Source organism: Emydura macquarii, unplaced genomic scaffold, assembly GCF_026122565.2.
Source record: "Emydura macquarii macquarii isolate MOO-44397 ecotype Brisbane River unplaced genomic scaffold, CSIRO-AGI_Emac_v2 contig_212, whole genome shotgun sequence".
Classification (NCBI taxonomy): domain Eukaryota; kingdom Metazoa; phylum Chordata; order Testudines; family Chelidae; genus Emydura; species Emydura macquarii.
In genome coordinates this window covers 3,367,240-3,381,736 of record NW_027130349.1, presented here as the reverse complement: position 1 = coordinate 3,381,736, position 14,497 = coordinate 3,367,240, and the positions used below count along the sequence as shown (strand labels likewise).

Below are 14,497 nucleotides of genomic sequence, written 5' to 3'. Positions count from 1 at the left end.
CTTTTTTTTGTAAAGTGTAAATGAGGTCATGTGTACAACACAATACAAGTTCCAGAAGTAAGGCTGTATATTATGATTTAACATAGCTTGTGAAATATCTTTGAATGTACACAAATTAAAATCAGATGCATATGCCTATGTACCATAGCTTTAGGCCTGGCTAAAATATTTATTTTAAAAATTTAGAACTTTAAAATTCGAACAAATAATTAATTTCAGTTTATTTACAAGTAGTTGGGTTTGGGGCTTTTTTGAGCTATGCACATTTTTAAAATTTTTACTATCCACCATGTTCCTTGGACGTCACAAAACACATCATTAAGTGGCAAGCAGGTTATCACAGTAGCTATGAGTCAACCAGTACTCTTCCACAAATACAGAGTTCACCCAACCTCTCCCTAAAAAAACCCAAAACAAATGAAAAAAGGAACCTCCATCTTCTAATTTACAGTATAATCCTGATTTGCCTTGTTCTAATACACTCTATACAGATCTCTTACTTCAAAGAGGAAAAGCGACTGATTTGTATAATTTTAACTTGGAGTCTGAACCTGAAAATATTGAGGGAATTCCACGGAGGAAGGGGCTTATAGGACCAGGCCCTTCAACAAACAAGCTCCTCAGGGCAGGGACTATCTTATGCCTTTGTCAAACAGTATGCATGCGCAAAGCCCATGCCATAGCAGCAATAAAACATTTGTGGACTTTGTTCTTAAAATCAAAAATAAATGATGTTATAGGAGAGTAACAATCATAAACCCCCCAAACATTATGTGTATAAGCAAGTTATTTAATTTCTGTATACTAGCTATAAAACAGATATATTACTCTGTCTCTTTATGCACATATAGCATCATAAAGCAGATGTATAGCATGACTGCTTTAATTCAGATCAGCTATTCTACATACACTGAAGAAGCCTCCCATACTTGTAGCTAAATGAGAGAATTCTCATTACAGAATATGAAAGCCAATATTAGGGTGTCAAAGTAAAACTATTACAAATGATGTACTTTAAGCAAACTGTAAAATTAGTTATCTTTAGAGTCTTAAATTATAGTAACAATTCTGAATTTAGAAGCTTTTATAAATACAAGATCTGTTATGGTGATCAATTACTAACTATTTTCACCCCATTCTATCGTTTTTGAGTAGCTCTCTACATTAATATTGGGCAGGTATAGAAAATGGGAAAGTTAACATTATGAGAGATTACCATCAGGGTAATATTGCTGGTTCATGCCTTCTGGAGGACCTTGTCCACCATGACTGTATTGGTCCCCATAATAGTCTTCCTGGCCTGAGTACTGCTGTGGTGGGCCTGAAAAACCACAACCAGTCAATACGTAAATACCTTGTTTTCTTTGTTAACAAGCTTGCTAATTTCTGATTTTAGTATGAGAAATGTTTCTCAAATGTACTCCCCACCCACCCAGTTGCATTTAAGACAACATATTTAATCTACTTTACTATTTAATTTTATATACATTCAATTGCTCATCTGCACTAGACTCCATAGCATATATGTCAATCTAGCTCAGAGTTCATTTTAAGAACACACTTACAACAGCAACAGCACTAAGCTATGCATCAAGAAAAATACAGACTAACTTTTTAAAAAGGACTGCAGTTAAAAAAAAATCACAAGATTGTGGATATAATTATATTTCTTCTCACTTTCCTTTAGTGTTTGAGCAATTTTAGAACCAAATGAGTTATTTAACTAATTTTCCATACACATCAAACTTTTGTGACAATAAACTGAATTCTACTTCATATAGCAGATTATCTGGGATGTAAACTTTTTAGACACCCCTTTTTAATTCAGAAAATGGCTTGAAACAGAGATATATATCTCAAAATTCACATCCATACTAGTAGTTTTTCTGCTGCAAGAGTTACCTTTAAAGAGGAGAAAAAGAATGGTGGAGTCAGAGAAACCTGAACTTGTGCACATAGCAGTTTGGTCCATATATGATGTAGGCAAAAAACTGATTTGCAGTATTTTTCAAGATGGTTATTTAAACTAATCTGAAAAGTTCAATGTATAGTCTTACCTTGCTGCGGTGGCCTGTACGGAGGAATCTGTCTCTGACTCATCATGTGATTTCCTTGATTAACCTGGCCCATCATTCCCATTGGTGGCTGCTGTCCCTGGTAATGTTGCCCACCTCCCTGTGGCATATTATATTGCTGAGAAGGAGCCTGCTGGTGTATCATTGGACCTGAAGAAGAAGAAAAAAATAGCAACTATATCTCTTCTCTAAATCCTGACCTGTATTAAAATCTTTTAAAACAGCATAACAAATCAAAATTTAAACAATTAAAAATCAGTTCCACATAGACATATGTCAAAAGCAGTACCATCAAGCACTGCTTAATTCTGGACCTTATGTAAGCTGAGGTAACCAATTCAGTCACAAATTTACCAAACAGAACTTCTCCAAAAGAATGAAGATGGTTGCAAGCAGGTGTTATGGCTTTTTAAAAAAACAAAACAATGGGTATATTATATTTTTCTCTCCTATTTTCCTCATGCTCAAAGTTAATGGAACCATTTTCAATTGAACATAAAATAAATCACCTTTGGGTAGAGACCAGAGGTGAAAATCTGATACTAGCTTAATTTTTAGTAAGTCATGAGTAGCTAAGGAGTTAGAATAAAAATTACGTAAGAACATAAGACTAACCATACCGGATCAGACCAATGGCCCATCTAGCCCAGTATCTCGTTTTCTGACACTGGCCAATGCCAGATGCTTCAAAGAGACTGAACAGAACAGGGCAATCATCAAGTGATCCATCCCCTGTCATCCAGTCCCAACATCTTACAGTCAGAGGCCATTGGATACCCAGAACCTGGGGATACATCCCTGACCCTCTTGGCTAATAGCCATTGATGGATCTATCTTCCATGGACGTATTTAATTCTTTTTGGAACCCAGTTATACTTTTGGCCTTCATAAAACCCCCAGTCAACGAGTTCCACAGGTTGATGGTGGTGTGTGAAGAACAACTTCCTTGTATTTGTTTTAATATTTATTTTATATTGTTTTAATATGTTTCATTAGGTGATACCTTGTTCTTGTGTTATGTGAAGGGGTAAATAACACTTCATCATTCACTTTCTCCACACCAGTCATGATTTTATAGACCTCTATCATATTCCCCCCTTAGTACTCTCTTTTCCAACCTGAATAGTCCCAGTCTTTTTAATATTTCCTCATATGGAAGCTGTTCCAAACTCCCTTTTGTTGCGTCTCTCTGTACATTTTCCGTTTCTAATATATCTTTTTTTGAGATGGGGTAACCAGAGCTGCACACAGTATTCAAGGTGTGGGTGTACCACGGATTTATATAGTGGCATTATGAGATTCTCTACCTTCATATATATCCCCTTTCCTAAGGGTTCCTAACATTGTTAGCTTTTTTGACAATCACTGCACATTGAGCAGATGTTTTCAGAGAACTATCCACAATAACTCCAAGATCTCTTTGAGTGAGAATATCATTTTATATGTATAGTTAAGATTATGTTTTCTAATATGCATTACTTAGCAATTGTCAACTCTCAATTTCATCTGTAAAAAATGCATACTTTTTATGCAACTGTATCTACAGGAGTCACTTTTGTTCCTACTACAATATTCCCAAATTAAAACTACATTAGAGTTAAGGTTAGAAGTACACATGAGTAATCTATGATAATATTTTTTAATGTATGTTACTTAGATTGAAAGCTCTCTGGAGCAGCAGTTGTATTTTGGTTGCACACCTAGCCCAATGGGGTTCTAATCCATGACTGGGCCACCGAGGCACTACCTCAATGCAAATTAGTAATTAAAATTATTTTTATTATCCTAAAACAAAGCATTATAAACCCAGGAAATTCAGAATTACGGCTAAATTTAAAAGAAATACAGAAATGTTAAGGTACAGAAACTGATAGTACGGTAAAAGCATCTAAACAACCTTAACTTTGCCCTGTACTGACCCCCCAGGCAATAACCATATGATTGCAATTAAGGCATTTTAGTGTTTGTGATTACAGATTAGATAAAACTACTTTTTAAAGAAATATTAGAATCCCTTCTCCATTCATGGTGACATCACAAGGCAGTTAAGGTACCAGATTTCACTAACTCTTAACAAGATGGAAAATGTGAAGAGTCTACGTTATTCCACTATTAAAATCATGGGGGAGGCGGGAAGATTTGTTAAGCAATTTAGCACTGTGTGAGGTTATTTTAAAATTAATTTTAACTCAAACCAATTAATAGATTTACCTGTAAATTCATTCTCTACTCAAAGAACAAACCTTGTAATTTTGGGGAGGATATACTGTGTTTTTTTTATATTACCAAGGCCAAGCTGTGATCAGTCTTGTACTGACAACAGTTTGGCTAGGCTGGAATCTGACCTAAGGAGTGATAAGTGGGCCATGGCTAGAGGGTGGAAGTGAAAAAACAACATAAAATGGGGGGAGAGGTAATTTATTTCTTGTAAGATATGTTTCTTTTTCTTATTTTTTAAAATGGTCAGATGCTAGACTAGGAGCAGATAGTATCATAATGGAATTTAAGGGTGGAAAACTAGCTAGAAGCAGCCACCCAATTTTAAGGATAGACTTACATGAGGAAAAAGGAGTAAGGTCGCTTAAAGAAACATCTACATGGTAACATTCAGGAAAGTTAAACCAAATTAACCGAAGGTCTGAATGTACAGTGCATTAGTTAAGAGCGCATTAAATCCCTGCCTGCACGCTCTCATTCAGAAGTGGCCATACTTCAGTTTAGTTTAAACAAATGCTAATTACATTAATTAAACGCACAATAAAGAGGGAGGCTGTTCTAAGTGTGTTAGTAGGGGAAGTGGCCCAAAACGTTCTCAACAAGAGGCAAAAAAGAAACAGGGAGAAAATAAAGATATTCTGAATTTTCTTCTGAAGATAAATATCGGCCATTCCTAAGATCATGTATTTCGAAACCCTGCTTCTGCCCTTCTATATGACAATTTCTATGTTCCAATTTTAAAATACTGAATAAAAGTTAAAATGAAGATGCTAAAATTATTTTCCACTTAACTGAAATTGTATTTCATATTCTGGATCTGCTGAACAATTGGACAATTCAGACCATTCCATTTCACTACAGTTCTGTTTGAATGTACTGAGAACAATAACAATCTTGAAGAAACAAAATCTAGTTGCCATAATATTCCTAGATCTCAGGAAAGCTTGTTAATTAACAATATTAATATTAGTCACAATACAATGTGATAAAATGTGTTAGCTCCCCATGGTGCAATGTAGAGGTTTTCTATTTGCTTTTTAAATTAGAACTTCATTAATGTTTTGTAGAGTCACAATGAGAATTCACTACTCTGCATCAGCCTAACTGTGCATTATGTTAATAAGAGTGCTTGGCTTCTTTCCAGTTTGGTTCAGGTCTCCTTTATTAGAATGGCACCAAGAACGTGAACCATGGGCTCTATCAGTTTCCAGAATGGAACCATTTCATGCAGCAGTTTGAGGAGGAGTTTTTTTTTTTTTTTGTTTGTTTGTTTGGTGGGGTTGGAGGGAAGGATGTAAAAGGGAGTAGAAGGAGTGTTTTTGTTTGTTTGTTCTTCAGTTACAGTTTTATGCTATATTTAGTTTTAATTTATTCAGAACACAAAACTGAATAAAACTACTGTATAATAAATAAACCATGCAAAAACAAACTAAATATGACAATTTTTTATCTGGCTTTATTCTGTTATTTTTCTTAATTATTTATTTACAGTCCATCTGAGGGTTTGCAGCTCTAGTACGCATTCCAATGACTGTGAATTGTTCATTTTGGAAGAGAAGTCCAGAAGGGGGAAGTTTGTAAGGACTACTGCTGACAAAGATATAGGATTGAAGGAGAATTCCTTTAGTATGTTATATTTTATTTCTCAACGATAGGGAGACTTGAGAATTTTTGAAGGCATAGTTAAAGATGCAGTCATGGTTGTCTACATTCAGACTGAAGTTTACTGCCACCCAATGCTATAGTGGTATCATCTACAGTTGTAAGAAGTTACTTCATGGAGGAGGCCATGAGACTCGTCAATGTGGAAAAAAAATCACGCTGATCTTTGCGGGCTCTCTTTCAGGAAAAGCATCTCTTAGTAAATGCTCACAAATCTGTCCACTAGAGAGAAAGATCTGGCTTTTTTTCAGTCCAGGATAGCTTTAACGAATATTATCATCTGAGAGGAAACCATGGTGAATACTCTGCAGTTTATAAAGCGTATATACATAGACACAGAAACAGACTACATTCTTTCCAAGGATTCCTCTAGGACTTGGTGTGAATAATGCACAGCAATAATCCAAAAATGCACACACATGTATTCCCTGATGCAAGAGGTTTGCTGTCTCCATTAACAGATATTTGATGTGCATTCCTGGTGCTAAAGAATACACACCACATAATGAAGGAAAAGAATTTAAATTGGTAGTACTGTGTTCCCAGTGGAAGAGCACAAATAATTTTGGTAAGTCAGTAAGTCTGAAAGTGATGTGACATCATGCATCTTTTAGGCTGACAGCTCCAAACCTGTTTTGCTTGGAAAGGGATTGAATAATGGAAGCCAAACAGCATGTGGCATTTAAACTTTTTGTTGAATGGTTCAATTTCCTTAAGTCCATAGTAAGACAAAGGCTCTCTCTCTCTTTATTTTTGGAATGAGAAATAGACTTCTTAGAAGCTTCTCCCTCTCTACACTGCTTTGGCAAGTCTTCTATGGCTCCCATCTTTGAAAAGGAACCCATCTTTGCTCTGAGCAGTATCTCATTACATAGATTCGACAGGTGATGATGGAAGTGGGAGATGGAGGGCAGAATGGAATGGAATTGGATTGCATATCTGAACTGGATTATCTCCAACAGCCAGTGATCAATAGTAATGCCATGCCATGCCCCTAGGAACTGACAAACTAATCTCCAAACATACGGAAAAAATGGAGAGTAAGGGAAATGCAAACTGGAAGTGTGCCCCCTAGCAACCTAACAAATTTGAGGCCAGGTGGGTGCCGAGGATGAACAAGCGATAGAAAAATTAAACTGTTTAAAATATCTCCTCAACTTTTTCTCTTCCACTGGATCTTGGATATCACAGTGAGATGGGTACAGTATGATAACAAAAACGCAATAGCTGCTGACATGGTTGAGACTGCTGGAGGAGAGGTAAGGAAAAGAGGAACCAGATGAAGTGAATTGTCTTTGGAACCAAAAAGACACCACACCAGGTCAAACCCAAAGCCCATGCTACAAGATGTAGTCTCTTCCATCTCCAGAATTTCATCAGTTTTGCTGCTAAATAAACATTTGTTATTAAAAGGCAGATCTTTCACCTTTGAGCGTGAACTTTAATCAGAAGGCCAGATAACCTAAGTCAATGGTTTTCCACCTTTTTTCAATTGCAGACCCCTTAAGAATTTTAAATGGAGGTGTGGACCATTTTGGAAATTCAACCTGTGATTCACAGACCCCTACCAAAGGAGCATTAGACTGAAAACTGACTGTACATAATTCAACTATAAATGATGCACATGCTCTGCCCAGTATTTAATGCGAGACAGGGCACTAAATGACGGGCTTCTATGGTAATGATGACACTCCCAGGTTTTGACCTGTGGACGGGGATAGTCATACACTTTTATCAGTAAAATGGAGTACCTTTTCTGGGATCTGAAACTTTAAAGGTGTGCGAAAGGTGACTATGAAAATAGACATAGTTTACGGATCCTCCAGGGGTCTGCAGACCACAGGTTGAAAACCATAAGCTAAGACTTAAGCCTACAATACCAGCAAAAAGCGACCCAGAAGTCATAGTTCTCACCAACGTACCCAATGAATTATAAAAAGCACAAAGTGCATGTCTAGACATCATGTGACACTCAGCATCCTTTTTCTGCCTTATTTTGCTCCTCAAGGAGGTGGCAAAATAAAGGGAGTAGTTGGTCACAAAACTGGAACTGACAGCTAGCCAGATGGGCTGGTAACTGGTCATAAGAATTCCCACAGAGGAGTTCTGCAGGAGCTGCTGCAGCATTCAGGGACTCCGATGAAGCATACACTTAACTGCTAATGTCTTCTAGTATCTTGGCAGCTTAGAAACTCCACAGGTGTCTGGAAGCTCAGGCAATTGATAAACAGACCAACCTTACACCTTTTGCAAGCCTTGTTAATGTTACAAAAGAAAGTTAAAAGATTCTTCAGCAGGACCTCTAAAGCCTTTAACATACCATGGAGCTATTTGCTATTTCTAATAAACCAGAAATATCTTTCCAATATGTACCATTAACTGAAAAATAGCAGAACAAAATTACTACTCTGCAGGACTTTCATCTCAAACTAGATTTGAAGTTTCTAGGCCTCCTCACTTTTGAGAAAACATATAAAAAATAAAAATAATTCACCAGATGGGCAAATCACCTAAATATTTCTAACTCAAAGCAATTCAAGAGTTTATATCTTTGCACTTGACAAGTAGGATGTGGCATCACTTGAGTAAAGGGTCCTCAATAATGGAAATCACTTCTTCCCTACAGCCTGAATTTGGTGACAATCAGCATTCTATGTTAGGCGCATTTACCTTTCCAGTCTTTTACTGATTGGATAGGAGACTGTTGTTTAGGCTTTTGAGGTGGACAGAAAGGGAGAAGTTTGCTTCAGTGGAGTCAATGGTGTATGCGACTTGTAACTGCTTGTACAGTGGCCAGAAGTATGAAAGGTTATTATATATTTAAATAAATAAAAATGTCTTTAAAATTTCACGACCAGATTCTGTAAACAGTCCTCCAATGAATCCTCAACAACTGGCAAGGCAAACATGTCATCCTGAGCTATAGTTCTGCAGGCAACATGTGTCTAATGTTTAGCACCTGGAGACTGGGAGTCAAATATACTTGGCTCTCATCTCAGATTTGGCAGGGGAATGTAGTCAACCATCGTGGTCTGCAGAGGGACGTGAAAAAACAGGATTTCTGTTACGACCTATTTTTTTTGGCCCTTTTGTTTTGGTTTAATCAAAGTACTTGAGTACTATACTTTGTCACCATAATGCAGATGTGAAAAATTCCGTTCAATATACGTAAGGAGTAATTTCTAAGTAAACACAGACTTCAGTTTGTTGAAAAATTCTGCTTACTCCAATCTCCCTCTTTTGTATAATCAAAATGTCTTGTTTAAAATAGTGGAATATCTTATTCAATATTCTATACCAATAAACTTGTAGTATTTTGTACAAAAAAGGGAAGACAAAGGGTTTTTGTTCCACATTCACACAGCCACCTTACCTTCCCATCTTTTTCATAAAGATTGGTTAATAATCCTGGCAGTTTTCTCAGGGCGGTAAAACAGCTTCATTATGAGAGTCACCTGTGGTCTTATTGTTTAACATTCAGTTTCCACAACCCAAGACAACTACAATTTCCAGTTGTAACAAGACTGACTTTGTACAATAATGTTGTGACGGCTCTAGATTTTCATGAAGGGCATTCCTTCAGCAGATATCTTACAAACTAGTACAGGTCAATGATTAATACAGTGGATACTGATAACAAATCCCATTATCGGACTTTCTGCCAAACTAATAAGTTTGTTCATTCCTATCCTACTAATACCATCAGACTTAAATGATAACTTCTGTAATGAAATATTGTAGGATGCCATACTAGTAACTGCACACAAAAAATACGTTAAAGAACATTAATGTTGCAGATCCAGCACTCAAAATTTAATAAGTGCCATAATTAAAGGCTGCCTATGCAGCTTTAATTTAACACCTGAGCATATGTATTCTGATAAGGTCTTTAATTACATGATCACATAAATTTTTCCACAAGACCACTTCCTCATTCAGTGCACAGGATGAACAGTACTCATTGAATGAGAAGCTATTCCATAATATTTTATCATCATTGTTCAGTGTGTGGCCCATGCCTTGTTTACATCACACTATTCAAACCCTGCTCTGAAGACTGAATTAATTTCCTCAGGGGCTTTTCTATGGCATTCATCACTATAGTATCTGAGTGCTTCACAAACATTAATTAATTTATTTTCACAGCATCCCTGTGATGTGAGATGGTATTATTATCTCCATTTTACAGATAGGGAACAGAGGCATGGCGTGATTAAGGTCAAAAGTGTCCACTAATTTTAGGTGCTCTATTTCACAGATTCCAAAGTCAGAAGGGACCGTTGTGATCATCTAGTCTGACCTCCTGCTTAGCACAAGCCATAGAACTTCCCTGACTTAATTCTTGTTTGAACTACAGCATATCTTTTGAAAAACATCTAATCTTAAAGTTCCCATAATGAAGAATTCACTACAACCCTTCGTAAGTTATTCCAATGGTTTATGACACTCACTGTTAAAAACGTGTGCCTTATTGCCAGTCTGAATTTGTCTAGCTTCACCTTCCAGACACTGGACCTTGTTATAACTTTCTCTGCTAGACTGAAGAGCCTATTCCCAAAAAATTTTCCCCATGTATGTATCAAATGTCATCAAGTCATTCCTTAACCTTCTCTTTCAGTTAATAGATTGAGCTCCTTGAGTCTATCACTATAAGGCATGTTTTCTAATCTTTTAATCAATCAATCAATCAATCATTCTTATGGCTCTTCTCTAAAACCTCTCCAATTTATCAACATCCTTCTTGAATTGTGAACATCAGAAACAAACAGTATTCCAGTAGCAGCTGCACCAATGCCAAATACAGAAGTAACATAACCTCTCTACTCCCACTTCAGATTCCCATTTTATACATTCAAGGATTGTATTAGCTCTTTTGACCACAGCATTGCAATGGGAGCTCATGTTCAGCTGATCATCACTGTGAGCCCCAAGTCTTTTTCCGTCACTATTTCTCAAGATAGAGTCCCCCCCATCCTGTAAGTATGGTCTGCTTTCTTTGTTACTAGATGTATAACTTTACACTTGGCCATATTAAAATGCATATATTTTGAGGGGAGCTGTGTTGTGTGCTAGAGGGGTGCGTATCTAAGAGACCATTTGTTTGATTGACTGGTGGATGTTATAGGGACTGTTTGACAGTTGACTGTGTGTGTGATTGTTTGAAAAGTGTGAATTGGGAGTGCTTTGTTCCACGTGGGCCTTGAGTGGTTGACTGGAGAGGGGGACACTGAGCAGGGGCAACTGCCTCGAGTCAGCAGCCTTATAAGAAGCAGCCAGTTGCGAACCGAGGAAAGGCAAACAGAAGGAGTTTGCCTGTGTGTGTGTGTGGGGGGGGGGGGGGGGGGGGGGAGGAGGAGAAGAGCCCATAGCAGGTTTTTTCCTTTCAAACTTAGCTGAGCAGTAAATACAGTATCTGAAAAGGCTCTCAGAGGAAAGATACGGAAAGTGAGCGATTTGATGTTGTCACCTGCACTGGATGCGCTATGTTTGTCTTTCTCCCACAGGATAGAGCCGACGTCATCTGTACAACGTGCAGGCTGGTTTCCATATTGGAAGAGAAGGTTAAAGGACTAGAGACCCAAATATCAACCCTGCGTTGCATTAAAGAAAACCAAGTTTTTCTCGATAGAAGACATGATTTGTTACTGAGGGCACAGCATGAGGAAGAATCAGAGAAAACAGTGCGGGGGAGACTGAAGAAGGGGGAAGAAAATTGGCATGTGACCTCCTGAAGAGAACCTGTATACCCACCATGCAAATAGAGGTAAGAAATTGTTTTCAGGCTCTCTGCACAGGTACTACGGTGGAGAACAATTTAGAAGACTCATCAGAGGGAATAGATCAGAAGGGGACCCTGTTGATCAGAAGGCATGGGATGCATTGTCCTAGGAATGTGGGTCCATGACCACCACTCCCAAGAGGAAGAGAAGGGTGGTGGTGATTGGGGACTCCCTCCTAAGGGGGATGGAGTCATCCATCTGCCGTCTGGAACCAGAAACTAGAGAAGTGTGCTGCTTGCCTGGAGTTAGGATTCAGGATGTGACGGAGAGACTGCCGAGACTCCTGAAGCCCTCAAACAGCTACCCCTTCTACTTCTCCATATGGACACCAATGACACTAACAAGAATGACCTTGAGCGGATCACTGCAGACTATGTGGCTCTGGGGAAAAAGGATAAAGGAGTTTGAGGCACAAGGGGTGTTCTCATCCATCCTCCCTGTTGAAGGAAAAGGCCCAGGTAGGGACCGTCACATTGCGGAAGTAAATAAGTGGTTACGCAGGTGGTGTCAGAGAGAGGGCTTTGGATTCTTTGATCATGGGATGTTGTTACAGGAAGGATTACTAGGAAGAGATGGGATTCACCTAACGGAGAGAGGGAAGAGTATCTTCGCAGACAAGCTGGCTAACCTACTGAGGAGGGCTTTAAACTAGGTTCGACGGGGGCGGGGACCTAAGCCCGAAGGTAAGTGAGGAAGTGGGACACCAAGAGGAAGCAGAAGGAGGAGGGTGCAACAGGGGAGGCCTCCTTTTATTGCACTGAGAAAGTAGGGCAATCGGCCAGTTATCTCGAGTGCCTATATACAAATGCAAGAAGCCTGGGAAACAAGCAGGATGAATTGGAAGTCCAGGCACAGTCAAAAAACGATGATATGATTAGTTCCAGAGGGGTAGCCGTGTTAGTCTGTATACAGCAAAAACAACGAGAGTTCTGTGGCACTTTAAAAACTAACAAATTTAATATTTGCAGACATAAGCTTTCGAGACACTTCAGCTTTCTTCTTCAGATGCAGTAATACAGAAAATAGGTAACACAGAGGCATCTTATAGATATCCAGGTGCATTGAGAACAATGGGGGAGGTGGAGTCCGGTACTTACGACCTAATGACGACCATTGAATAGGAGGTAAATTACTTTGCTCACCCATTCTCACCTCAAGCGGGTGGCGGGGGGGGGAAATAAGTTTGGCCACCCTTATCTATTCCATCAAATTGTCACAACTTCTTAACTTATTGTTTTAAATAATTCTTTTACGATCTTAAATCTACAAGTTGGTTTTGGGTGGGTTTTTTTTGCAGTTTCTAATGATCAATCTCCAAGTTTGAGGGGGAAGGGGGGGCAAATCAGTGTATGGTGCAATACTGTAGTAGGAGGAAGACTATGAATAAACATGAAGTATACTACACTTTGAAACAGGTGAATTACTACTCCTAAGCTTTAAGTAGATCAATTACCTACAAAATAAACTCCTTCCTGCACAGATATTCTTTCCTTGTATGTATCGCTACCTACATCATTTACTTTACTTAGTAAGAGTCAAGTATTCATAACTAAGGTAAACCTCAGCTGCAGTATGTCCAATACTCTTCTAAATTGTTTCACAAATGTTATAAGAAATGCACCAGGACCCACTGCCTAAAAGACATATAAAATTTGCCAATTTACAGCCATAGCTAAATTTGTTCGCACTTGCAATTACATCTGTGAGCCTACTGTACTTTTTGTTAAACAAAATTTTAAGGGCTATGTAATTACAATTGCAGTTAATCTTAGAATGATTGTTTTCTTGTTTTTGCCAACAGTAACCAAAATGATGGCTGGATTGTCTTCTGCTCCAATACTGATTGGATTTTCCGCTGATTTTCCTTTTATTAGGTCAGCTAGAGGTTCAAAAGTATTCCTTCACGAAAGAAAGATGTGCAACAAAATATGGATTAGAAGCCACTATTGGAGTGCAAAACTCAATCTCAATTCAACTACTGTATTAAGTATATTAATGATAAAAAAGAGTCCTCCAAATTATAAAATATTTTCCTCTCACAGCAGCAGAAGTAAAGTGAACCCCACTCTTATTCTTTTGTTGACTTGTTTGCAATACATTCCAGACAGATAGAAAACAAACATGTTTTAATGATTGCATTTACATTTTTGATCCCATAGTTTGGCTTTCAGTGGATTCAAATCAAATGCAGCAAGACTTCACAACCAGCATTAACAGTACTCTGTCCTGTCCTTACGAGCATTTGTGTGAACACACAGCACAGAAACAAGCGAATAGTTTTGTCCATTGTGTAGTAAGATATTTTTATACGGCAGTGTACTTGGCACGAAAACAAGGATCATACTGCCAGTAGGATAGAGCATCTTTGTTGTTTATTCTGGATAAATATCTTAGACACAGAATCAGTTTTGAATTGTTACTTAATGCATAAGGACATCATGAGAAAATACTATGTAGAAGCAGATTTGCATCTGGGACTGAAATTCTATTCCTAATACAAAATAAACGGGTATTCCAAGTTAAAAACATATCGGTGATAGGGAACAATGATTCATATGGCAGAAAAATCTTTATAGGATCTATCTAATCTTAATTCCTCCATTTATCCATGAGATTGAAGACTGACCCATCTGTCAGTATTTAAAATGTATTTTTTACCATTGTAAATTTCTACATTGCTGTATGTATCTCTTTTATATCATGGTCATCACAAAATGCAGGCTGTTACATAAATTATGCTACAAAAAAAGACAAATTCAAATT

General features: G+C 37.8%; 1 protein-coding gene across 5 annotated transcripts in view; it reads right to left on the bottom strand.

Annotated features, from left to right (window-relative positions):
* SS18 (SS18 subunit of BAF chromatin remodeling complex) overlaps positions 1-14,497 on the bottom strand; it is a 57,828-nt gene that overhangs the window by 12,321 nt on the left and 31,010 nt on the right. For 4 of the 5 annotated variants that reach the window (XM_067546414.1, XM_067546434.1, XM_067546426.1 and 1 more), the window contains 2 exons: positions 2,058-2,225; positions 1,217-1,321 (listed from right to left, as the gene is read on the bottom strand). In XM_067546414.1, coding sequence (XP_067402515.1) covers positions 1,217-1,321; positions 2,058-2,225 — 273 coding nt within the window. The remainder of the gene's footprint in view (positions 1-1,216; positions 1,322-2,057; positions 2,226-14,497) is intronic. The other variant, XM_067546420.1, reaches the window with a different exon arrangement.